Raw genomic sequence first — 25,456 nt, 5'->3', positions numbered from 1 at the left:
TTCTATATTCAAGTTTGTGCCCACTTCCTCGTCCAATCGCTGGGCACCACTGAAAAAAGACCGGCCCCATCCTCCTGACACCCACCCTTTAAGTATTTATAAGCGTTGACCAGATCCCCCCTCAGCCTTCTCTTGTTCAGACTAAAAAGACCGAAGTCCCTCAGCCTTTCCTCATCAGAGAGATGCTCCAGGCTCCTCATTATCTTTGTAGTCCTCTGCTGTACTGTCTCCAGCAGTTCCCTGTCCTTCTTGAACTGGGGAGCCCAGAACTGGACACAGTGCTCCAGAAGCTCAACATCCTGCTATCCACATATTCATTCCTCTCTTCCTTATTCTGTCTCCTACTCATCTGGGTTACAGGCCTGCAATTCCCCAGACCAACTTTTAACCACTAGCATCATACTTTAAGCAGGGTATCACACGTCAGGGCCAGCACCTTGTTCTGCAGTGGTACCACCAGGGCCCAGCAGCCCATTAACCCAGTCTTGCTGCCCCCTAACCTCTTCCCCCAAAACTTCAACGGGAGCCAAAACGTCCCTGGAAAGCCTTCATCCTAAGGGTGGAAGGTACAGAACAGTGCAGACGCGCTGCAGTTTCCCACCGGGGCGTCACCGCTCCTCATCTCCCCTCACCGTCGCAGGCCGCCCGCCCCCCAACCCTGCGGGGAAGGCCCTCAGGCCTGACGCTGCTCAGGGGCCCACCTCACGGGCACAGCTGTACGGGGGGGCCCGCCGGCCTCTCGCAGGGTGCCAGCAGCCCCACGGGAGGCAGTGGGGCGCTGCCGAGTCCCCGGGTTCGCTCATAGAGCCCAATATCCCCCCTCCACCTCCCACGGCCCCCAAGCGCCTCCGCGCGTGTCCCGGGCGGGCGTCACTGAAGCGGGGGGGAGCGAAGCGCAACGCGCCTGCGCAGCGGGTCGGTGTGGCGCGCCGCGCGCCTTTGTTTGGGGCGGCGGTTTCCCAGGCTGCCCGGCGCGGCGCGGGGCGGGGTTGCGGGGTGGGGGCGTGGCCGGGCCGTGCACGACGCGGGGTGGGCGGGGCGGCGCGGTCAGTCGGAGCGCGACGGCGGAGCGGAGCGGGCTGAGCGGGGCCGAGCCGGAGCCAGGACTGAGCCGAGGATGATAAACACCCAGGACAGGTGCGTGGCAGTGCGGTGCCCGGCCTCCCCGCGCCGTTGGGCCCGCCCTGCGGCCTGCCGCGGCCCCTCAGAGCGGCGGCGGCCGGGCCTGGGGGCCGGGCAGGTGCTGAGGCGAGGGTGGAAGTGCGGGCTCTGCGCCTCTCCCGGGTTAAATCCCCGTCGGGGCCTCCCTTTCCGGGGGGGGAAGGTGTCCCCGTGCGGGTGCAGCAGGGGTGGGGTGGGCTGGGCTGGAACAGGTTAGAATGGGCTGGGGTGGGATGGGATCACCTCAGCACCCTCTGGCTCATCAGCCTGTAACGCCCGGGAGGGTTTGTGCCCTCTGTCCCTCCCTGCAGCCCCCGCGCATCCCTATGCAAAGGTGATTTTTTTTATATTTTTTTTTTTTTCTTGGCAGGTTGGTTATTGACAGGCCTGAATTTACGTGGTTTGCGGGTATTTTTCTCAGCTGGCCAGATTATCTTGTGTGTCTGTTCCTTGTTTAGAGTCTGAAAAGTGTCATTTCCTGAGCCCCTATCGTGCTGTGTAGATAAGCGACCGGAGGATGTGTATAAACCAAGCTTTTTTTCTTGGCTGCAGTGTGTAGGGTAGATACTTGAACTATGCTGTATTCATCAGATGGTTATTTACAAGCTGCTCCTTAAATCGGGTGCCTTAATATATGACTTGCAGTGGCTGACAGCATATTATCTGATTATGGCCTAAGTGCAACTGCATCTGAATAGCCTGTTTTGAAAAGGGGCAAAAAAGAAGAAAAAAACCCAAGAAAACCCTTCAATTCTGTAACGTCAAGGGGATGTGTGGCTCCTTTGATCGGGTCTAAGTGTTCAGCACAAATAAAACCCCTAAAAAACAAGCTGGGCAGCTTTTAGACCCCCGGGTGCTGGTTGTTGTTGTGGACTGGGAGCAGTGCTGGGGTCTGAGGTGCGAGGGCTGTTGAAGAGCAGCCGTGATGGGGTTCAAAAGTTGCCGAGTTGTCCTTTGCGCTTCCCAGGGACAGGGCACGAGGTTGAGATCGCTGGAAGCTTAGCGAGTTAAAATTATACCCTCTGGCTGAAAACGTACTCCTGCTTCCAGCTCCCGTTTCAGGCAGGGCTCGGTCAAGAAGGGAGTTTCTTCAGGGAAAGGCCCTTGGTGAGCTAAATGCATCTTCGTCTCAACCAAGCTGCTGGAAAGCAGCTTCTCACAAGAGAAGAGAGGCTGGAAGGGAGCACAATCCTAATTTTTAAGCGATGAACAGGCCTCAGGGAGCAGAGCCACAGTGGGCTGCTCATGCACAGATATGTGAAGGGATCAGAGTTTTTCGGGCACTTGCCTGAACTTCTTTCCAGGGTGCTAACGCACCTCTGGAGGAAGGAAACCCCCTTTATAATCTGTGCCCCCTACAGGGGCTGGCTCCCCAGTGTGGCCTGATGCTGCTGCCCTGTGTGGGGACCCAGGCTGGCTGCTGCTGTGGAGTTTTGGGGCAGGATGGTGGCTTCATGCAGGTCTGGGCTATGGGAAGCCCCAGTGCTGCAGGCAGGGCTCAGCAGCTGAAGGGGTCTTGTGTTTTGACTTCTGTATGTGCCAGAGGAAGCAAAACTGGGAAGTGACTTGAACTGCTTTGCATGGAAACTACAGCCTCGTTCTGTTTTCTTTTTTTTTTTTTTTTTTTTTTTCCCCCACAACTACACTTCATTATCCAGCTTCTTGATGCCTTGGCCACAAGTTGGAGAGAGCTATCAATAGTACATTGTTGACTGGGGGGAGAGGGGAGGAGGGAAGGGAATAACAAAGCTGCCAACAGCTTTCTGGGGGTGGGGAACTGCACAGCAAAGTGCTTTGTCATGCTCTCAACATCCACTACTACTGAATACACACTGGTCCATTGATAGCCCCAGCCATGCTGCGAGGAGGGACTGTATTAATACAGAACTCCACTGAGCATGTGTGCGAAGGGCTCTGCCCTGAGACATCTTCCCTACAACTGCTTAATATATTTTCCTAGTGTGTTTAAACAGCCTGTGGCACACGGGAGTGCTGCTGAAGAGCCCAGTCTAGCGATCCCGGAGGAGGAGGAAATATGTGGAGGAAGAATATTTGTGTTTCCTGTAGAAAGATTATTTTGGTATGAGGTGGCAAGCCAAGTTCTTCACAAATTCTGCCTGTGTCGTAACTGCGTTTGCGAGTTACTTTTTGGCATACAGAAATGCCAAATTTCTGGAGTTTGTTTGCAGTCTGGTGTAAGTTCCAGCATACTGTAGAGGCAATTTGGGTGATTCTGATGGCGCAGCTCGGTACTCGATCCTTGGATACTTAAGCCAGTTCCCTCGTGAAGGGGGATTAAGAGTACAAAAACACTGTCTTGGGATCAGCTCAAGTGAGAAGTTCTAGGCCAAGACAGTAAGTTGTCAGTACATCTACAGAGGCTGTACCCTGTAGCCTTGCTCCTCGCTCTGTGTGCTTGTTGAAAACTCTCAAATTCTCCTTTATTTTGGTGATGTTTACATAGCTTTGCACTGGTGTCTTTCGTAATGGGAACACTGGGGAATGACTGGTTTCTCTACGTTGCTTTTGCAGACTTTGTTAGAGGAATATACCAGTGCTATGCTGTGCCTCAGCAAAGAGCTTTTGTGGTACTGATAAAGGGAGCAGTGCTCCAGAAGTAAAATAATTTGCTTTCATAAACTTTCTAGAAGCTAGGGCAGATATTAAAGCCGGTGTTCAAAGTGATCCTGAAAGACCACATGTAGGACATCCAAACAAACTTAAAAACTGCAAGGGAAACTTATTTTCTTGCTTGTAAAAGTAGATCTGTGGGGTGAACCTGTAATTTTTAGGGTTGGCATGAAGGATGCTTCTATGATGTTTCATTTGTATGTAAAAATGTCAACTCGGACGTTGTAGAGCCTGTTGAAAATATCTAAAGAACTGGCCCTTTTGCTCTTCCTCGTTTTGAAAACGTGAAACTTAAAACCTCCTCCTTCTGGGTCCCGTTGATCTATTTGTAGATATTTGTCTATAGAAAATGTGTGCTCATCTGGTCATGCGTTTCCAGCCATCTGCTATTGGCAGACTTCCAGGCGGCCCTTATTAGCGTGAGATTGCTCAGCACTCTCCCTGCTCTCGGCTGCAAAGCCCCTCCTCCGTTTCTAACAAAACACCTCTGGTTTCCGATACCAGTCGGGCAGCAAGTGTTTCTGATGTAGATGTCTGGATGGTAAAACCCTGATAGCTGCCTTTGATGCGCTGCGGAGGAGCGGGGATACGAGTGGTTTGGGGTCATGAGGAGGTGTAGCATCTGAAATGCGATCCCGGCTGAAGTAACCTGCTGTTCTCTCTTTTTTTTCTTGCAGTAGTATTCTGCCTTTGAGTAACTGTCCCCAGCTGCAGTGCTGCAGGCACATCGTTCCAGGGCCTCTGTGGTGCTCCTGATGCCCCTCACCCACTGTCGAAGATCCCCGGTGGGCGAGGGGGTAGCAGGGATCCTTCTCTTTCAGCTCTGATATATAAGGTGAGAAAGATCTGACGTCTAAGTAATGAGCTGTACCCGTGTTGCAACTGTTTGGTTCCTTTTGCCGTCTGATGGGAATAAATGCAAATAATAAGGGGGAGAACAGTTAATTTTCCAGCGAGTCTGTTAGCAGATCGCTGAGCTGCCTGCAGCGCTCTCCTGCTTAAATATCACCTGTTTATTAAGAAATGAGAGACCTTTTTTTTCAAAGGTGTGCAGCAAATAATTCATTAGCCCTGTTCCCAGAGGTCTGTTTGGGCGATTGTTTCAGGGTTTGATAACGCTGCCTCCGCATGCAGCTTCTCGAATGCCTTGCAAAAAGAGGAAGCGGGAAGCAGAAAGGTGAAATGCAGAAAGAGAATGGTTGATAAGCTCTTTCCTGTGCCCTGGTCTGGAAGGTAGAGCTGCTGGCGCCTGGGAGCTGCCTGAACTGATGTACGGAGTAACTCCTGATCTCATGAAAGGGTGAGGCGGCCGTCCACCTCAGATGGGAACGTTTCTAGAACATGTGCATAGGATGAGGCAAGATCAGGAAGGCCTTGCATCTGCAGACTTGCTTAGGAGCATGTGGATCTCTATCGCTCTCATTTTTTGGCCCGTTTCAATCTACGGCACCTTTCCTTTCGGCTTTTGGATGAGGAGACCTGGCTGTTCCTTGCTGTAGGATATTTGGCACTTGTGCAGCTTTGTGTTGGGCCAGGGGTGACTTTTCCACAAGCCAGGGAGTAAAGTTCTATCAGATGAGGTAGCCTAAGTTTATGCTAAGCTTGCAAATTTGGCTGTTCAGGCAGGAGTGTTGTCATAGGTGTTAGACTTGATTTTTAATTACCCCGTGGGTGGCACACAGACTTTATATGATGAAAAGATAGAGGCCCTTTTGGGTCACAGCTACCAAAGTCTCCTCTTTAAATTTGTGAGAGAATCACAGACCTCGTGGCTGCTTTCAAAGGCTGCTTTAATGCAGCCTTGGTGAATTTTTAGCAGGTGCCTCGCCCACTTACCTTGTGAATAAATGTCAACCTCTGTAGCCTCTTAATAATCTAACATCAGCTTAATACTGTTGAGTTGATGTTAGAGGGGTATGAAATCCCAAGAATCGTAGAATCATAGAATGGTTAGAGTTGGAAGGGACCTTAAAGATCATCGAGTTCCAACCCCCCTGCCCTGGGCAGGGACACCTCCGCTAGAGCAGGTTGTTCAAAGCCCCGTCCAGCCTGGCCTTAAACACTTCCAGGGATGGGGCATCCACAGCTTCCCTGGGCAACCTGTTCCAGTGCCTCACCACCCTCACAGTAAAGAATTTCTTCCTAATATCTAATCTAAATCTCCTCTCTTCCAATTTAAAACCATTACCCCTTGTCCTGTCACTACATCTCCTGACAAAGAATCCCTCTCTGGCTCTCCTGTAGGCTCCCTTCAGATATTGGAAGGCTGCTATGAGGTCTCCCCAGAGCCTTCTCTTCTCCAGGCTGAACAACCCCAGCTCTCTCAGCCTGTCTTCGTACGGGAGGTGCTCCATCCCTCTGATCATTTTCGTGGCCCTCCACTGGGCCCGTTCCAACAGGTCCATGTCCTTCCTGTGTTGAGGACTCCAAAGCTGGACACCGTATTCCAGGTGGGGTCTCACATGCGCAGAGTAGAGGGGTAGAATCACCTCCCGTGACCTGCTGGCCACACTTCTCTTGATGCAGCCCAGGATGCAGTTGGCTTTCTGGGCTGCCAGTACACATTGCCAGCTCATGTTGAGCTTCTCATCCACCAAAGAAGCAGCAGAGAGGTAGCAAAGAACACAACGGGGCTTCCTGTTAGATAAAGAAGATACATAAATAGCTTTGAGAGGGGTCAGGACAAATAATGAATTCCCTCTGGGTGGGAGGGGATGAGAAATAGGGGGCCCTGCAACTTAAACTCCTGCAGACCAGCTTTGTCAAGCCTTATGTATGCACCAGGTGAGGTCCAAGGGCAGAAAATAGTCTCAACGTGGGGCAGATGCTGGTGGAAAGAATCACTGTTTGGAGGTTTTGAAGTGTTTGGTTTCAGTATGACTCCAATTGGCACAGAAGCTGTTGGCAGTGGGGCGTGGGCAGGGGCTGCTGCCTGTGGGGATGTCATCTAGAGAGCTGCATCCCAGAAATATGGATATAATTCTGTCTGGGTGTGTTGCTGACAAAACCTAGCAGAACCTGTCAGAAAACCAGCCCCTTCTGTAACATGGTTCATCCTTGAGCAGAGTGGGCCGTGTTGCCTGGTGGTTTAAAGTCCAACCTCAGACAGGGGTCACTGGGACTCTCTCTGTTGCCCGCTCAATCTAGCAGTGCTGTCGTTACATCAGGCTGAGCTTTTCAGCCGGGAAGCTTCAGTGTGACCTGGAACAGCATCTGGACCTAAAAGCTTAAGTACTTTTTCCAGCTGTATCAGCTCTTCTAGTTCAAGGGATGACCTTTCTGAATGAGCGTGCCCTCTCTGGAGTGTGCAGCGCCCTGCTCGGATACAACTGCGCCATGAATTAAGCAGCTGGGGCTCCCTATAGCGGTTGGGATTTTTGCATTAAGAGACTTAATACTCAGCCTTTCATTGAGGGAGCTTTACTGGAGCTGGGAATGCAGCAGTGATCGGCATTGGTGCTGCGCAGCTGGGACGTGCTCTGGCTGGCAGAGTTGGCAGGAGGCTGCAGGTGTAGCACATGCCAGCAGCAGGCTGCTTACATGGCTTTCTCGAGTCACTTGGCCATGGCCAAGACCAGAACATCCTTTCTTCTGTCTCTGCCAGCATGTAGGGGCCTTCCCCTGTCCTTCTCGGGACATCTGAGTGTGGCTGGGTTGGAAAATCTTGTGCTCAATGAATTGTAACCAAGTGGAATCTGGTCTTTGTGGCTTTACTTTGCTGAAATGGAGCCCATGGCTAGGGAGCCAGTGGTTTAGGCAGCTGTGTGTAAAAGATAACCCTGGTGTGGGTTTTTTCCATGCAATAGCATGGTGGGACAATTTTGCAGGGGTGAACTAAAACCGAACATTTGTTGCGTAATCAGGATTTTGCTTTGAGCAGCTTCCAAAGAGTTCTGGGCTGCTGCTTCACAGGAACAGCTTCTCTCCCCGGCATCTTGCTGTCTCTATTTTGATGCCTAGAAATAAAATATCAGCTGCCCAAGACAGACTGTGTAAACGTAATTCCCACTGAACCGGGGGAGCTGCTTCTCTTAATCCCTGCGGTTATGCTGCCTTTGGTTCGTGGGCTGTCGCATTAGGGGGCTCTTAAGTGGAAAAACCTTGTTAGGTTTGGAGTGCAGGGCGTAACTTCTGGTGAAAGAATGGCTAAGCCAGGAGGCTGGGACAGCTTTTCCCCTCCTCTTGCAGGCTCCTGCCAGTCGCCCCGCACAAATGCATTTGTGTGCCTCCCAGCCTGCTTTTCTCAGCTTTGCTCACCCTGGTTTTACTTTCACGATGTATAAGAAAAGAAGCATCTGTGAGCTTTTCTTGAGAGAAGGATCTTTTCTGAAACAGAGACACTTTCTGCCCAGTAAGAACAACTGTAAAAGGCTCATATGAAGTCACTGGTGAAGGATGTGCATATAATCCCCTTGGTTTGGTTTTGGTTTTTTAAGTACACCTCTGTAGTGCTGGGCTCAAATCTGCCTCTTGCTGTGGGCTCTGTGGCAGCTTTAGCAGCAGCAGCCTGACTTCAGCTGAGCAGCTGTCAGTGGGTTGGCATAGAGCTGCAGTAAAACCTGACAGCAGGCGCAACCTCAGAAACTTCTTTCAAACTCAATGAATAAACTTATTTCCTACAGGATATTTATTCTGATGAAGTGTAAACTTGTTTTTCAGCTAATCTTTGTGGGCTTTAAACAAACGGCAGCTTCCTCTGCTCTGGTTACCAAAGCCAGGCAGTTCCCGATTTGCATGGGGTCACCAGCATTAACATACTCCATGGTTTCTTGCTTGTCACAATAGTCAAACCAAGAGGGATCTATTTTAATACATGTGGTAACAGGAATTAAAGCAGTGGGACACAGGCTTGAGGAGATGTTCAGATTCTCGGAGATGTTTTTGTGGAACTACTGGTCTTTCAGTGATGCTTTTACCTTAGTAGCTTAAAATACCCACAAGAAAGCACCTGCTTGAAAAGCAGTGATACTGAGGAGTCTCTCACCCTCAAACTGGGCACCGTTGGCTGCCGATGGGTTTGTCCTGCCCATTGTGTAAATGCTTCTTCACTGCGGACCCGAACTGGGCTGTTTTCTTTGCTGTACTAGCTGCCTGGGGGTGTTATGGTCAGAGATGAGTATACATCACTACAAGCATTTATTAGACCTGGTCTGGGGAGGTGCTATCTCTGCAGCGATGTCGCTTGTCTCAGTGTCAGTCCAGCCAAGAGCTCATCATGAGCTGTTGAATTAATCACCCTGGTAAAATAAAATGCCTGGAGGCTGGACGGTCGCTCATGCAATGACCCGATGGAGTGAACCACCTCCCACACGACTTGTTGATGCTGCTGAAGAGAGAGCGGCAGGCGGCTTTCCCAGGCATTCCTGTGACTTGGAAATAGAGCAGACATGGCTTGTGTTATCTGTTGCCTTCTGCCCTTCAGAGCTGTGCAGGTGACTTTGTAAATGTGAGAGGGTCCATACGCATGAGCCTGGAAACAAGTAGATGGGAGCAGCTCAGCTCCTGCTGCACTTCACAGCGTTAACCCAGGAGCCTAATGCATTTCTTTGTCGTTTCACTGGGGCTCTTTGCAGTGCAATGTGGAAATCATTACTGGGCAAGCCAACTGCCTGCAAAAATTGTCGGGAGGAGGGATGGAGTTAAACCACTAAATCGTTTTCTAGGAATTGCTGAGCTGAATGCGAGGCGGGCTGCAAGCTTGGCATTCTGGTTAGTGCAGTGTTGGAGAAGGACGTGTACATTTGTGGTCTCTGGAAAAGACCTCATCACAATCTTCAAATCCGTGTAGCTTCTGTCTGGTCTGGGATTCTCTCTGCTCTGTGTATTTCCCTCCCTCGTACCAGGAGGCAAACCATTTGCCGGACTAGTTGGTTGTAAAATCTGGGAAAGCAATTTGTGTCATCCCTCGAACAAAAAGACTGTGTTGGAGATTGGGGAGACAATGAAATTGGTCAGAATGTGGCAGCAGATGCTTTTCCAGCCTGTTGGTTCAAGTTCTGCCCTTTGAAGGGTAGTTCATGACCCTCCCTTCAAAGATGTGGCTGGGACCTGCAGTGAATGAATGGACTCTCACTACCCAGAAATTTAATATAATGGAAATACACAAAATTGCATTCCCTTGAACAGGGAGACATGACTAGAAAAATCACTGCCAGGTCAGTGCTCGTTGTGGTGCGTCCCTGAGATGGCGAAAGGGGAAGGGAAATGTATAATGTTCTTCTTAGTAAAACTGTAACCCCATTTATTTTGCATTTGCATCTCTATAGTTCTATGTTATAACCAGCCAGAGGAGCATTCACTTTTTTGTTCTTTATTTTTGTGTTAGGATAGACTAAAAGCAAGGTATTGCGGGTAGTTCAGAACAGTAGCTCTTAACCACACACTTGTTTAGAGCACGGAGACTCAGCCATGAGCTTGCAGGTGAGTTTGCACACCTTCATGAGCTGTGGTGAGTCTCATGGTGGTGAATTTTAATTACAGGCTGAAACTGTGGACACACACTGGTCCCATTGAAAACACAGTCCCTCTGCACACTCGTTGAAGCACAATCGCTTAGATTTTTGGTCTGCAATCTCCTAGACAGTTTTAACCCTAAAGCCCGTTTCCTGAGCTCTCCTTCATCCCTGCACAGGACGAGAAGATCACTGTTAACCAAGATGTCCCAGTGCACGAAGGGAAGCCTCATATTGTCCATTTCCAGTACAAGGTTACAGAGGTGAAGACCTCCTCCTGGGATGCCGTGCTCTCTAATCAGAGCCTCTTCGTGGAAATCCCTGACGGATTATTAGCTGATGGGAGCAAAGAAGGGTAAGTTCAGGATCCCAGAGCTGTGTCTGTGGCTCTGCAGGGAGCAGGGCTCTGCCTGCATGGGGAGAACGGGCTGTGTGTACAGCAGCTCTGCTCCTGGTTTCTGTATCTGGAGTATGTCCTTATTCCCTGTTCCCCAGAGAACTGTCCTCCTGTTAGTCCTCCATATTTTCTTCCCCCATGGGGATCATTTCAGATCGGTTACTGTTTTCTTGAGTGCCCATGCTAATGAAAAGTAAGCAATAAATGAGCGGAGTGATTCTTTGCATACTTTGGTATGGAAAATCTACAAGCCTTTCTCTGATTTTTGTTCTGCCAGCCACTTGGCAAGCTTGTTTTGGCAGGTGTCTTCCTTTCTTTCAGGGGAAAAAAAACTCCATTATATTGATTCGCTCCTTCTCATCAGTAGGTGGATCTGCTCTTGGAGTGTTGCCGCACAGGCGCTGGGCTCTGCCAGAGTCTCTGATTTTTCTCTGTTGGCAGAATACGGGAGTGTTTTGTCCAGACAGCTCTGCTCTGGGAAGTTTGTGTAAACGCAGCTTCCAGAGCAGCTCCTTCCTGCCAAGTGCTTTGCCAGAGATCTCTGGTGGCGGTGAGCGCTGCTGCCGAGATGTGGATGTGAACTGGATTCCTCTGCAGAGCGCTCTCAAGTCCTCCTAAATCTCCAAGTAGGCTTCATCTGTAAATGACACAAGCTAATTAAGAAAAACAAAAAACCCTCACTGTGCACCTTCAGTAAATGCCAGTATTGTTGCTGTCTCACACTTGTCTCACTTGACTCTTGAGTCCAGATAAAGGTTTGTGTAATTTCTTCAGTTGGGCTGTAAATCCTTTAGCTGCCCAAGCGCTTGCTCTCCCGGGAGTGGCTTCTTCTGGGAGGAGGGTGTTTACCTGCCTGTGTCATCGTGACTTAAAGCGCAATTTTGTAAGATTATTTTTAGCTAGGTAAAACAGCCTAGTAGAGGCTATAATTAAAATAGTTCGTTACCATATTAACAAAACACTTGCAAATTTAATCTCCCTCGCTGCACTTCAGTCTCGCTGATGGCTGTTTAATTATATGTCGATTGACGCCCTGTTTGTCCCTGCTCTGGCAGCCTGCATCGTAAATGGCTACTGTGACAGTAAGGGCTCTGCTGTGCGATCCCCGGGGCTCAGCCAGGGGTTGATTCTGTGCCGCTTCCATCAGGAGGTGGCAGAAATAATTCAGCTGGAAAGGCAGGAAGCCCAGATTGGGGGTGTGTCAGCTGTGCCATCCAGCTGATGTACTCAGGAAACAGCTTTGCCGCTGCACGTGCTCCTTCAGTGATGTTTTTCGCTTCTCTCCTGCCTGGCATGAGCTTTTGTTGGTTTGTTTTCCCTTCCCACCAAGCGCAGAACTTGCAGGTCCCCTGGTGTATGTTGCCAGTGGAGGGGATGTAGCCTGGCTGGGGATCAGCTGCAACGTCCAGCTTCCCCTGTACGAAGGGTCTGTCCAAAACCCCTGTCTGGTGGGGATGGGTGTTCATGCGCGCTGGCATGCAGGTGCCGAGGACAGGAACTTGTGGGGTGAGAGGATGGCTCCAAGTTCAGTGGGGCTGGGGAGCACAGCAGGAAGCCCATTGTTTCAGCGCCCATTGTTTGCTGGAAGGGGTCTGTAAACAAGTCATTTTTCTGCCTGAAAACATCAAAACAGTTGATAATGCTTGGAGGCTTCCTCAGGACAGGACTTCCTAAAGCTGATGTTCTATTGTCTTCTTCCTCCATGGCAGGTTATCAGCACTGTTGGAATTTGCTGAAGAAAAAATGAAAGCAAACTATGTCTTTATTTGCTTCAGAAAAAGCAGAGAAGATAGAGGTGAGAACTCGTGCCTGCTGTCGGGTTTGATCCCTAGACCTAAACCGGCGCTGCTGAAGCTGGATCAAAATCTGGTTATCCCCAGGCAGGGCTCCACGGGACGCTTCCCACTGCAGGAAATGTTACATGCTTAATTTGCATGTTGTTCTTACAAAGTAGAAATAGTTTCTCATGGAAGAAATAAGCCCTTTCTTGAGACTAAGGCAGAGGGAACACTCTGGTTCTCCAGTGGGTTGCTTTGCTATCCTGCGGTCACAGTATTACTAGGACTCTCACACAGAAAGCTGCTCCTGAGGAACTTGGAATATTTTTTTGTCCAGAAATTGGTTAACGTTTCTCCTTTGGTAAGGAGTGAAGGTGTCTGTTTGGCACCAGGCTTCTGTGATTTGCAAGGAGAAAACAGGGAGAGGTTATTATGTGGGAGATGAACTCTTGTAGCTTGTTGTCCTGATGTTCATCTGCTTTTTAAAGATCGCCCTGCACTTTTGCCCTTCCTAGACCTACAGGTAATCCTCACCCCAGCTATAGATGCTTATGGCTTAAGGAGCCTGGCTGCATTAGCATCTAAAGATAGATGTGTTGGATGGGTGATTACAGCATGGAGGTTTGAGGAGATTTGTGGTGAAGTACTAGGGTATGGATGTGTCGCTTTAAATCTTACCAGATGCAGGCCAGTAACCAAGCAATTGGCATGGCAGGAGTAATTCAAACCTTAATTCTAATTTTACTCTGCTGCCTCACAAGCTGCACTGTCTTCTCTGACACAAAGCACATTATTAGAGCTAAGCTGTGCTGAGCCCGGGAAGATATCACTCTGTGTTATGATGCCAAGAATAATTCTCAGATTAAGTCCTTGCTGTGATGTCACCACCACCACCACAGGTCATGGAGGTGACCCCCGCTGTGGCTGGTTACAGGAAACACCTGATACTGGTTTTGATTTTAAAAATGGGCTATGTGTTGCCCTTGGAACTGGCTTATTTGTATGAGTTCTGGAGCATTCCACATCCCAGGTCCTCATCTGTGCAGCTGAAATTCAGTGCTGTCTTAAAAATATGCAGGAGCTGCTCTGTGTGAGCACTCAGTGGCTGGAAGCTGATTATCAGAAGGAGCCATGGAGATTAGGTGCTGCTCCCGGGTAACTTTCACAGGTCACAGGGAAGGGAGCGCTCTGTGCATCCAGTCGCTGTGTAATATACCCTTGGCTGGCTGAGACAAGGGCTGTGTGTGGCCTCTGGAGTGACCCTGCTGGGAATTTCTGTGTGTCACCCGTGGTGGCTGTCCTGGGGACCGCACCAAGCTGTGCTGAGCTCTCTTGAGTTTCCACTGAGCTCCAGGCCCTCCTCATGGAGACAGCGAGTTCCTACCTACACCCTGAGTCAATAGGTTCCTGTTCGCTGCTGTCTCACCCTCTTACAGGGCTCAAAGGGTGCTGGGACCCACTTAAGTAAAAACCTGTGAGGTGCTGCGGGATGGCCACGTGTGTCCCGGGAGCACGTGTCTGTGCGGCTGGTGCAGGTAGATACCCCCGTCACTGTTCCAGAAGGGATAGAACAGACATTGCAGGTTAAACGTGGATGAACCTTCTCTGCTGCACAACTGCAATCCGCTTTGTGCTTAGGAGCAGCTGAGATGAACACAGGAAGGGACGAGGCATCTTATTCGAGAGGGCTGTTGTGGTAAAGCGGTTTCTTTCTGCGCAGGAAGCTCTGGATGCGCTCACAGAGGGCGTTCGGTGCACTTCGGTATTTGTGGCTTCTGGGGTGGTGCAGGTACAGAGGGTTATTCCTGCTGGTAACAGATTTCCTTCTCTTTGCTAGCTCCACTCCTGAAGACATTCAGCTTCTTGGGCTTTGAAATCGTGAGGCCTGGTCACCCCTCTGTCCCATCGCGGCCAGACGTGATGTTCATGGTGTACCCCCTGGATCAGAACTCTTCCTCTGACGAAGAATAGCTGCGGCGGGGGACCCCGGTGTGACCTGAAAATGCTGTTGAGGGGAGAGAGGGTTACTTCTCCTTTCTTGAGGAAAGGGAAAACAAGCTTCTGTTGGACTGAAACTGCATTTCTCATTGTTAGATTGGCCTGTGTATCCTCAGAGTTGACTATCTCATTGAAATGTGTTGCCTAGAGAACTATATATACACACATGTAATCACCAAATAGTAAATGGAAGATGTTTCTGAACTGGCCTAGGAGCTCTGTCCCTGCAGCTGTGTGGTGTGTTCGCCGCGGGCCCTGCGCAGGGAGCGCAGCAGTAGACGCTTTATTGACTCCTAAACCCGTGTGGGTCCTGTCCCCATCACCCTGTGCGCGCCCCTCTGACAGACCACCTTCTTATTTCTCAGACTCTTAAGCAGCGGCATGTTTTGGGTGTTAGGCATGTGGAGGAGACGTGCTCAAGTTTAACCTTTAACACTACATTAAAATCCCCGGGTGTCTCTGCTTTGGGGCAACTGATGCTGTTTTAACTGGTCTAACCTTTTTCTTTTTCCCTTTTTTTTTTTAACTATTTGCTCTTCCAGCTTTTGTTTTCAGCAGTCTTAACTCTGTTCAATGTTACCACTGCACTCTCACAGCGTTCAATAAAAGGGGCATTCAGATGAACCTCACACAGCTGGGGCTGCTTATTTGCAAGGAGCAGAGCCTGTGGTGGCCTCCTGTGGTGCTGCCGTGGTTTCAGAGAGCCAAGACTCTGCTGGGGGGGGGGGGGGGGGACGTTTCCTTACCTGCCTGCAGTGCGATGGTCCAAAGAGCCAAAAAAGCTCAGGCCTTCAGCCCGAGGAGGGGTAAGGAGCGGGCCTGGGGCTGTCACTGTTGTTCTTCCTCCTCGCCTTTCCAAAGACACGGGGGCTGAGGGCTGTGTCCAAACCAAAGCAGGGGGGTGTGCGGGGCGGGTGAGGACGAGGGCTCTGCTGGTTGCGGTGGGATGCTCCCCCTGACTGGGAGTGCTGGCAGCAGCTCCCGTTTCAATCCTGCCCCTTGTAGTGCTGCAGAATGAGGTTGTGCTCCTGTTGCGGTGCTGTGGGGCTGTAACTGGGCTGGAGGCCACAGAGGTGGGGGGGGGGGGTATTCACACGCTGTGCCCCAAGCTCCAGCCTGGCTTGGCTGCTTGCACGTGGACTCATCCTTATGTGCTTTGTTGTGCTCTCACCCTTCTGTGAAGGATTTTGTTAAAAGCTGAAGCCGAGCCATTCCATAAACGTCACGGTCGGTGTTTTCTGTCTCGGGGAGAGAGGTGGGGCTGGGATACAAGTTTGTGTGAATAAATCATCTTAAAGTTTGTGTCTCTTCTTCCCTCCTTCCCCTCCAATGAAATCACAGGGCTGGTGCTTCTGTGCCCTCATCAGTGGGGTGTTAAATCCAAAGTCTGGTTTAAAATTGGAGGCTGCACTCTGGAAACATCTCTGCTTTTACGGTGGGGCCATCAGCCCCTCTAGCGCCAGCTGCGGCTCTGCCCCAGGCATGGGCCCTCCTGTCCCTGCTACAGGTGCAGCGTGGGGACAGAGGAGACCCTGCACCTATTCCCTCCCTGCAATAATGCTGATTTCTAGTTCTGGCTTTTGAAATACCAAATTTTATCTTTTCTTGCAGCTGGAGCTGCTCTCTGCCCCTGCCCCCCTCCCCCCACCCCTTCCCCGGGCTGGTGGGTGTTTCTGCTCCAGGGCCCTGCTGCCACCCCATGGTGCTCATCTACGAGAACAGCCCTGATGAGATGGGCTGGGAACCACTTTGCTCCTTCCTTACTGGTAAAATTTACTGGTGAAGTATAAGGTCCTGGTCACAGGAGTGAGGATGAACCTCACGAGGCTGGGCCTGTGCGTGTGCTTCTCTGGCAAGTACCAAATACTCTCCTGCCCTGGCTCAACTGAGTGTGGGCAAAGGTAGAGGTCTCAGCTCACTGAAGGTTTTCAGAAATACTGCCTTGAAAAATCAAGTGCTTCTGCTCTCTGGGTGCTGCCTCCTGGGCCCAGCTGAAGGAGCCAAGCTCTGCCCTGTGGCACACCAGCCCCCCCGGAAGGGAGCGATGATGGAGATGGGTGTGGGTCAGGACCCTGGTGGGCTGTGGGGCAGCTGCCCACTGGTGGTGCCCAGGGGTTTGAGCCTGGGGTGAGGGTTCTGACACAAATTGTCTCGGCTGAGCTTGGCAGCAGCATCCCCAAGGTGAGCTGGGGGTGTGGGCAGGATCTCGTGCCCCACAGGGCCACCCCACCACAGCCTTGGTGGCCACGGACCGATGAGCTTGGCACCAGGAGCAGCATCTCTGCTTAAGCCTCCTCAGATGCCCCAGAGATGGGGACCTCCCCTCCCCCCGCCCTGCAAAAAAAAAAAAAAAAAAAATCACTGGCCAGTTTTTGGGGATGGAAGACCAGAATTCGGGGAAGCAGGAAGAAAAAGCCACCCTCACAGTTTTGTGATTGTCTCTTAAAAAGATTTATTCTCTCTCCTTGCCCAAATGTACAAAGGCAAGAAGAGTACCATTTGTATATATATATATTTATATATATATATAAAAAAAACAAGGAACTTGGTAATAATGTACACTTTACAGAGGGGCAGAATCAGGAAGACTGAAATGAAACCCAACACAGCAACGCCAATGGAAACAAGAGCTATAAACACCAAGGGTTTGAGGCCCTGACCGGCCGCCCGCGGGGCCCGGTGGGCCGGGGATGGGGCAGGGGATGGGGCCGGGGGGAGCGGCACCGCCGCGGGGGGGCTGGGGTGCCAGCCCCATGGGCAACAACTGACCAGGAAAACCCCAAAAAAATGTCAAACCTCGAATCTATTCTGCTTAAACCATTGTTTCATTTAACACCTAAAGGGAGACTCAACTGGGACCCAACTGGGAAGGTGGGGAGTGCCCCCCCTCCCCCAACCCCCTTTGATGGCAGCAAAGCATGTTGCAGCCCCCTCCTCCCCCCATCAGCCCCACACAGATACCCTCCTCCACGACCCCCAGAGCCACTGGCGGCCCCAGCCGTGCCAGACCAGCTGAGACTGGAGGTAGGAGCAGCTGGCGGGATGCTCCCCCACAGGTGGGATGTGGGGGTCGTCCCCCCCCCATCACCCTGACCCCTCCGGTCCCCAGCGGCTGCAGGAGGCTCTGTAACAGGCACGGGGTGGGGGGTGGGGGGTGGGGTCGAACCTGCCCCCTCCCCGAGGAGCCGCGCAGCCCTGTCTCCCTGCAAAGACAACGAAGAGCGGAAGAAAAATGAATCGAACAATGAGAATGGGCCGGGGCCGCCGCGGTGCCGGCACCCGAACCAGGGCTGAGACCAGCAAGCGCCTCCTTTCCAACTGGGTAAAGTGGGATTGGGGGCGGGGGGGGGGGGAAACGGGGAAAGAAAAACAAAACCCAAAACAACGGCTTTCAAACAATTGCTTTTTACAGTATGTACAGAGCCCGGCGGGCAGAGCATCCCCGTACAACGGCCCCTTGGGGCCGGGTGCGACACGGACACACACACACACAACCGAGACCAATGGCCCCCCGCCCTGTGCTCCCCCCGGCCGGGCAGCGGGCAGGGAGCTGGGGGGGCGGCCTGGATGCTGCGGGGCCGAGGTAGAGCATCGGCCCAGGGGGAGTCGCTGCGGGGCTGGGGGGGCAGAGGACCAGAAAGCCTCTGTCCTCGGGCACTGGGGAGCAGCCAGGAGAGGGGACCGGCTCCCTCCAGGGCCTGGTGGCCCCAGCCCCGGCATGGGGATGAGGGGGTGGGGGGGACCAGCGTGGCCCCAAGTGCCTCTGGCAGAGCCTAAGTGTGCTTGTTCCTCACCGGGCTCTGCCCACAGCCCGGGGAAGCCGATTTAAAAGCAGAAGGTGGGTGTGAAGGGGAGCAGCAGCCCTTGCCCCCTGCCCCGGAGCGGGACACAGTGCCCCGGGGTTCAGGGAGTGCCTGCTGGGGCAGGGGGGCAGAGGGAAGGCCGGGGCTGGGGTGGGGTGTCACAGAGTCACAGCTCAGAATCCAACGTGGAAGATTTGGGCAGGTCTGGCCCATGCAAGGCACTGGGGAGAAACCCGGCAGTGGCTAGGAAATGGGCACAGTCCCCAGCTCTGTGCCCCACTGCCCCCAGCCCCGTTGAGCCCCAGCCCCCCGGGGGACAGAGGAGACCAAGAGCAGCCCCTGGCTCTCCCAACCCCTCCCCGAGTCCAGCCATCGGCCACACAGGCACAGCGTGGTGGGTGCTGTGGGGTGCAGGATCGGCCGTGGGACCGGGAGAAGGTGTGCCCCACAGCCACCTCCGGCCAGGCTGACAATCCCCTCCCAGCTCACACCACCCATGGAGCCAGCCCTTCTTTTCCTGAGACTGTGACTCCACGGGGGGCTTGGCCCCGTGCTTCCGGTGCCGGCGAGGAGCACCCCCACCTGCCCCCCAGTCCCGTTGGCACTCAGCCCCATGGTGAAGCAGTGGCTCCTAGAGACACGGTGGGGTCCCAAATCCATCGAGAAACCTCAGTGCTTCCGTTTCCTCTTCATATGCACCAGGTGGGCGAGTAACCTCCATCCCCAGCGCCGGTGCCCAGTAGAATAAATATTTCCGCAGGGACCAGCTCACCCCAAAGGGGAGAGTGTGGAGGGGGCAGTCAGTGTGTGTCCGACGGGGGGAGAAGATAGTCTGCCTCGGATCACGGCAGGAACGTCAAGCAGAACAATTAACACCATTCAACTGATGTCTAAAGGAGTCTCCAGCACTTCCCCATGTGAGCCAGCCACATGTCTCGTACAGCCCAGGTGTCCTGGCGCATCACGTCCTGCCACGACCCAAGGTCACGTCAGCGCCTGCTGCCCTGGGTGGGCCCCCAACCCTCAAGGACACCCCAAACCCTCAAGGGCATCCCAAAAACTCACGGACACCCCAAACCCTCAAGGACACCCCTTGCGCATCTGTCCCAGCCATCTCTGCCCCAGCCTGGTTGCCCATGGGTGAAGCATGGTGGCCCACAGGAGGAGAGCCTTACCGTTCTCACCTCCGGGGAGGTGGGTACAGGGAGGGAGCGGAGCCTTGCTGGCTGGCAACGATGGCTGTGGAGGAGAGACCTGCAGAGGAGAAGCACCATTAGGAGCTGGCAGCTTGGGGATGGACACCCAGCTGTGCCGGGGGAGCTGGAAAGCACAGGATTTGGTTAAAGCAAAGCTCAGCACATGGGCTCAGCCACACCCAAAGGTGGCTACGACTCCCTGCCCGCGCCCCCAAGGTGTCCCCGGCTGGCGCAGAGTGCAGGTGGTCTCTCACCTGTTGCATAGGGCAGGTTGTACTGCGCCGGCAGCAGCGAGTACCCGAGGTGGTGGTGGTGGTGGTGCGTGGAGAGCAGGCGCTGGGAGGGCGAGGTGCGGGGCCGGTCGGCGCTCCTGTCTGCCCCGCCGGTTCCCCCAACGCTGCTGCAGCTCCCCCCACCTCCCACCACCCCGCAGCCACTGCGGTCCCGCTCCTGAGACGTCTTCTCACTTATCTGCAGAGGAGAAAGCAGACCCATGCTGAGGGACGCTACCTGCTACCCCAGGGTGCAAGGCAGCATCAGCGCCATGCTGGACATTCAAGGCTGCCCCATGGAGATGATATTCCCTCTGCATCTGCTTAAATGCTCCTCACAACACTGCTGGGAGATGATGGGATGGCCAGTGACCGGCCCAAAAGCAGTGGGGAGGATACAGGTCCCGTCTGAGGGCAGCTCTTTCCTCACTATCTCAAAGCTCCATCTCCAGCTCAGCCCAGGAGAAGATCGTGACCCTACACTGCCACGGGATGGAGACAGTCCCTGGGTCTCACCCTCCAGAACCAGGGCTGAGGACAAGCATCACCCGGTCACTGCAAGGCCTGAAGAAGCCCCAGTGCTTCTCTGGGCCAGCCCTGCCCGCAGGTTTGGCTCATCCATCCCAAAGCGGTTGGGTTGTGGGATTACTCCATGGCCTCAGGTCTCCTACAGCAGCAGGAATGGCAAAAACCCATAGCAGACAGCTGCTCCAGTCTGGTTATGGGACCCAGGGAACCATCCCGAAGCTCATGCACAGAGCTGGACAAAGCCAGCACCTCCCTGACCCTCACCGTGGGCGACTTGCTCTTGTAGTGGCTGGCGTGCTGCTGCAGGATGTCCAGGGCCTTGGACTCTGAGCTGGATTTACAGCTCATGCTGGGGCTGGCACGGGACTTGTCGCTGTCATCGCTCCCCGACGCCTTGCTCCCGTACGGGGAGAAGGAATAGCTGGAGGGGAGGTATGATCCTGGGGGGCAGAAAACAGCATGAGGAGTCTTTGGGCAGCACAGTGGGAACGCGCAGCTCTGCATGTGTTCCTCCAGGAGTGAGAGGATGTCCCACAGCCAGGAGCAGGGACAGGGAACAGGGACAGCCGGGGAAGGGACATCCCCGAGAAGACCCCAGCTGCCTACCTGGGTAGTTCTGCATCATGACGGTGGGCATGGCCCGGTAGCTGGGGTGGTTGGGGTCGTATGACTGGCTGTAGGAGTAGCCGTGCATGTAGGGGATGTAGGACTGATGCTGTGTGAGGGGTGAGGACACAGGGACATGGACACTGGGTCTGGGGTCCTTCCCCACCATGCGAGCCTCCTCGGTGGGGGTCAGTTTGCACTCAGAGCTGGTGCTCTCCTTCCCGTCCTCCTTGGATGCAGCTTCTTTGTTTCGATTTCTTTCTTCCTTCAACTTTCGGTCCCTCTCCTCTTTCCACCGCTCATCCTCCGTCTTGATGTCCGAGTACTTTGCTGGGTACACATAAGTCCACATCCGGGGCTCGGCTTCCTGCAAGAACCACCCAACCATCAGAGCAGCTGCCTACCCCAGCCCTGCCTGCCCAAAAACCAGGCTGGATTTGGAGACCAGCAAACCCCACTCTCCTTCCCTGGGCTCTCCTTCGCCCATCTGTGGCCTCCCAGCCCCATCCTTTTGCTGGCCCCAAGGGAACATCATGGGGTTGGTGATGGACCAACCTCATGATGGAATCACAGAGGACAACACGTTCTCTGCTGTGATGGCCCTAGCAAACCCCTGCAGCCAAGCCAAAGCGAGGGGCTTCCTCCAAGAGAAAGCCCACCGCTGGGCCAGCGGGCAGGGCTGGGCAGGCATTACCTGTCTGTACCAGAGCACAGGGTCCACCTCAGCTTGCCGGACACACTCGGAGCCAGCCTTCGTCTCAGCGGTCTCCTTCCCGAGGTGACTGGCCTCGCTCAGCTTCACCTTCAGCCCCTCAGCCACCTGGCTGCCGGACAACTTGGAGGAGTCCTCCAGCTTGGGGATGATGACAGATTTGGCCATATCAGGACCTCCTGGCTCCTTGGCCTTGCTCAGCCCTGACTTGACGAGGTCCGTGAGGCTCGGGGCCTTGGTGAGCGTTGGGGGCATAGGCGGCTTTTGCTTCCACTCCTCTTTGAGCGCTGCCTCCCTCTCCTTCAAGCCCAGCTCCGCTTTCTTCTCCAGCCCTCGCTGCTGCTGCTGCTCCAGGCTCTGCCGCTGCTTCTGCTGCTCCTCGTACTGCTGGCGGTAGGCAGGGTTGGTGCTCAGCAGGTGAGCATGGTAGCCCTGCTCGTTGTAGCCATAGGGGGGCACGTAGGCGTACTGGTTGTAGTAGAGGGACTGCATGTACATGTTGGGACGCTGTTGGATGACGGAGGGCTGCTGGCTGGAGCCACCGAGCTCTGCCTTCTTCTCTTCACAGCCTTCGCTCTTCACCTTCACCTCAGGGTTCTCCTGCTCCTCGTCCTTCTTCAGCTTCAGGGCCTGTGTGTCGGCCGCAGCCTGGCCACCTGAGTTCAAGGGCCCCGGGCTTGCCTGGGGGTAGCCAGGGGAATAGTAGGTTTCAAAGCCTTGGTAATAGGGAGACTCTTTGCTCTGCGGTTGTGGGGGAAAAAGAGCTTTTTTGGCGCCTTCCTTGACCAGCTGCTCCGGATCCTTCGCCTTCACACTCTCCAGCTTGCCTTCCCCATCCTCCCCGGCATCAGAGATGTCTGAGTAGGCCGGGCTGTTGGTCTTCACAGAGCTCGCCTCTGCCCCGTTCTGGGTAACAACGTGCAAGGGGGTCATGGGCTGGGCTGGGTTGGTGTTCTCCAGCCTGCTGGCACCACCGATGGAGGGGCTCGGGGCATTGTCGGTGAAGCTGTAGATTTTATCTGCCTCAGCCTTGATGCTGGCGAGCCGGCTCTGGTGGGGGTCAGAGGAGCCATTCAGCAGCCCCTCACCTTTTGTCCCCAGGTCACTAGATTCCCCTCGGAAAGGGCTCTTGCCTTCCTCTGCTCTGCAGGCTTTGCCGGGAGTCAGAGGGTTTTCTACCTCCTTGGGCTCCTTCTTCTTCTTGTCCTTCTTCTTCTTCTCCTTTGAAGGGGTGAGGGCAGGATTGACCGCAAAGGGTTCTCCCATCACCGTAGGCTTGGGCTGGATGGGTTTGAGCTGAGGGCTGTTGGGCATGGTCTGGACCACAGTGGTGGCAAGGCCCGAGGAGGAACCGGGGGTGGCTGTGGTGAGGGTGGCTGTCTGGAAGGTGTAAATCGGCTGGGGGGGGATGGCTGGTGCGATGGGTCTAGCAGACTTCAAGCTTTTGGATGGGATCTTCTCCGGCTTAGCACCAGATGCCTTCTTTGACTTGTCCTTATCAACACACCGCTTCTCCAGTGAGTCAAAGCCATCGTTACTCGTCTCATCAGCCACTAATGGACCATCTTCAGAGCCATCATTGGATAGAGCACCCGGGTCAGTGTCTCCTTCCCCACCCAGCTTCTTCTTGCAGGGGACCTTGGCGCTGAACTTGCTGGACGGGGAGGGACTGTGGGGCTCCATCAAGCGCACCTTGGGGGTGGCTGAGCGAGCCGGCGAGAGCGAACCCTTTTGGGAGACGGCAGCGCCGTTGCAGCTCCCGATGTCCGCATGGAGGGAGGGCTCCTCACCGTACTCGCTGTCCACGTCCGCCTCCAGCTTGCTGTCATCATCCGTGTGTGCGTGGGCCTGGTGGTACTTCAGCCCGTTGATGTGCTTGTACTTCTTGTTACAGTTTGGGTGGGGACAGTCAATGAGGATGGGAGAAGGGCAGTTTCGGTCGAGGACAGCCGGCTCCACCTTGACCGCAGCGGGTGGCATGGCCGCCGAGCCCATGGAGTTCGTGCGGATGCGTTTGCTGCCCTTGTTGTCCTCCGAGCTGGAGTTCAGCTCCATGTCAGAGAGGGGTTTGCTCTTCCGCTTGGTGACAGAGGAGGGACTGGCCTTCACATCCTCCGCCGTGCCGCCGGGCGGCGTGCGGTGGTCTGAGGAGTTCTGGCTTCCCCGGCGCCCTTTGCTGTTGGCTCCCGCCCGCGTCTTGCTGCTGGTGCTGGTCCCTTTGCTGTCCGAGGCGGCAGTGGTCTCGTTGACAGGCGTGTTGCTGTTGGGGCGCATGCGTTTGCCCCTGCCCCGGCCATTGCGCATCTCCAGGTCGCTGGTGGGAGAGTCGCAGAACCTGCCAGGAGGAGGACAAGGAGGTTTTAATGGAAGGATAGCCGTGCCAGGCTACGCTGTCCGCACTGTGACCCCCTTCCTCCCCTCGCCATCAACCCCACAGGCTCGTCCCCCCACCAGCCCAGTAAAGAGGAATCAGCAAGAGAGGTCCATCAGCAAACACTTGACCATCTCCAAACTCCAGGACAAGGGAGCCTGTGACAAAGAGCCATGGGAGCAGCTCAGATGGCCAAGGAGGAGATGCCAACCCCCACGGCAGCCCTGTGGGCACAGGGCAGAGGGCACTGGATGCCCCGGGAGCTGTACATGGCTGGGTTTGCCCTCTGTGCCTGGGCATGGCCAGATCCCACTGCCCGCTTACCGGGGAGGTGCCCAGTCATGCTGCGTGCAGTCGAGCAGCGTCCCCACGTATGTCTTGTTCCTCCAGGTGACGTTGACCACCAGCATACCTGTAAGGTGAGGGGAGAGGGTCAGATGGGGCCAGGCGTGTCCCCATGGTGTCTTGCCCTTCCCTGGGCTTTGGGGAAAAGGGGATCTACCCCTCAAGACTGGCAGGAGGAAGAGCTCAGTTCCAGGACTGGAGGAAGACGGACAAGGGGTCTTGGGCTCTTGAGAGAGGTGAGACCTCGGGCTCTGGGCTGGAGGGGCACCAAGATGGGAGCTAGAGACCCCTAGCTCATCTCCTCTCTCGGTATGGCTCTGGCCAGTGTCCACTCAACCTCCCCTCCTCGAGCCACCGAGCTCTTCCCTATTTTCATGAGGATGCTAAAACCAGTAACCCCCAAGGCCTTGGTTTTGGCCTTTACGATCCACGTTGGCTCCATGTGAGCTCAGGTAGGGTCGGGAAGCTCAGGTCCAGGGAGCGACGGCTGGGAACCCCTGCAGGGAGATGCAGACAGCCGCAAGCAAGACCGTGGACCCCAACGTGGAGCTCCAGACCCCTCAGCAGGGCTATGCCCCCCATGCGTGGCTGTGAACACCACAGCCCTCCAGAAAGGCAGTTATTGCCACTAGATGGCAAGCTGAGCCCAGCATCCCCACGCAGGCAACCACCCCTGGCAGGAAAACCCAGCCATGGGGGAACAACCCTCATCCCTCCGCTTCGCTTTGCTCCCGCACCCCCTGGGACATCCATCAGCCCGGTATGTGCCTGCAGGACCATCCATGGGGCCGCATCTCCTTCCATCATGGAGAAAAGGCATTGGACATGCGGAAAAACCGGTGTTTTCATCTTTTTCATCTCAATTCAAGAAGAGCTGGCTCACACCCGTGCTGAGGACGCGGACCCTTGGCATCTCTTCTTGGAGGTGTGGGGGTCTTTCACAGCATCACTCAGCTTTGTGGATGTCTCCCCCCTGCCACGAACCGCTCTGATCACCGCAGAACTAATCTGACCAGGAGCGGAGCCCGTCACGCCAAGCACATTTATCTGAGCGAGGTAAAACTCGGGAGACATGAAACTCGTTTGCAAGGGCTGATGAGCGCAGCGAGATGTACGGCCGCGCCACCCCGGGAGATGGATGGAGCTGAGGGAGCCCAGAGCAGCTGTGCCTGAAGCACATTGATAAATCTCAGCCCGTGTCCCCTG

General features: G+C 54.2%; 2 protein-coding genes across 2 annotated transcripts in view; one reads left to right on the top strand and one right to left on the bottom strand.

Moving 5' to 3' along the window:
* Nucleotides 1-1,117: 1,117 nt before the first annotated feature.
* Nucleotides 1,118-15,714, top strand: OAZ2 (ornithine decarboxylase antizyme 2). The gene is given in 6 exon segments (XM_074155569.1): nt 1,118-1,137; nt 4,470-4,545; nt 4,547-4,627; nt 10,424-10,599; nt 12,351-12,436; nt 14,257-15,714. Coding segments are annotated over 6 exon segments (573 nt in total). The 3' UTR covers nt 14,391-15,714.
* A 2,089-nt stretch (nt 15,715-17,803) lies between these two features.
* Nucleotides 17,804-25,456, bottom strand: part of ZNF609 (zinc finger protein 609) — a 57,918-nt gene continuing 50,265 nt past the window's right edge. Inside the window, exons 3-8 of the mRNA XM_074156185.1 lie at nt 24,230-24,317; nt 21,517-23,869; nt 20,823-21,189; nt 20,481-20,656; nt 19,671-19,887; nt 17,804-19,474 (exon numbers count right to left, since the gene is read on the bottom strand). Of these exons, the coding sequence (XP_074012286.1) occupies nt 19,401-19,474; nt 19,671-19,887; nt 20,481-20,656; nt 20,823-21,189; nt 21,517-23,869; nt 24,230-24,317 (3,275 nt within the window). The 3' untranslated portion in view covers nt 17,804-19,400. The remainder of the gene's footprint in view (nt 19,475-19,670; nt 19,888-20,480; nt 20,657-20,822; nt 21,190-21,516; nt 23,870-24,229; nt 24,318-25,456) is intronic.

The sequence above is a fragment of the Numenius arquata genome, chromosome 11 (assembly GCF_964106895.1).
Source record: "Numenius arquata chromosome 11, bNumArq3.hap1.1, whole genome shotgun sequence".
Lineage (NCBI taxonomy): Eukaryota > Metazoa > Chordata > Aves > Charadriiformes > Scolopacidae > Numenius > Numenius arquata.
Note: the sequence above shows the minus strand (reverse complement) of the source record. Positions and strands in the feature narration are given on the sequence as shown.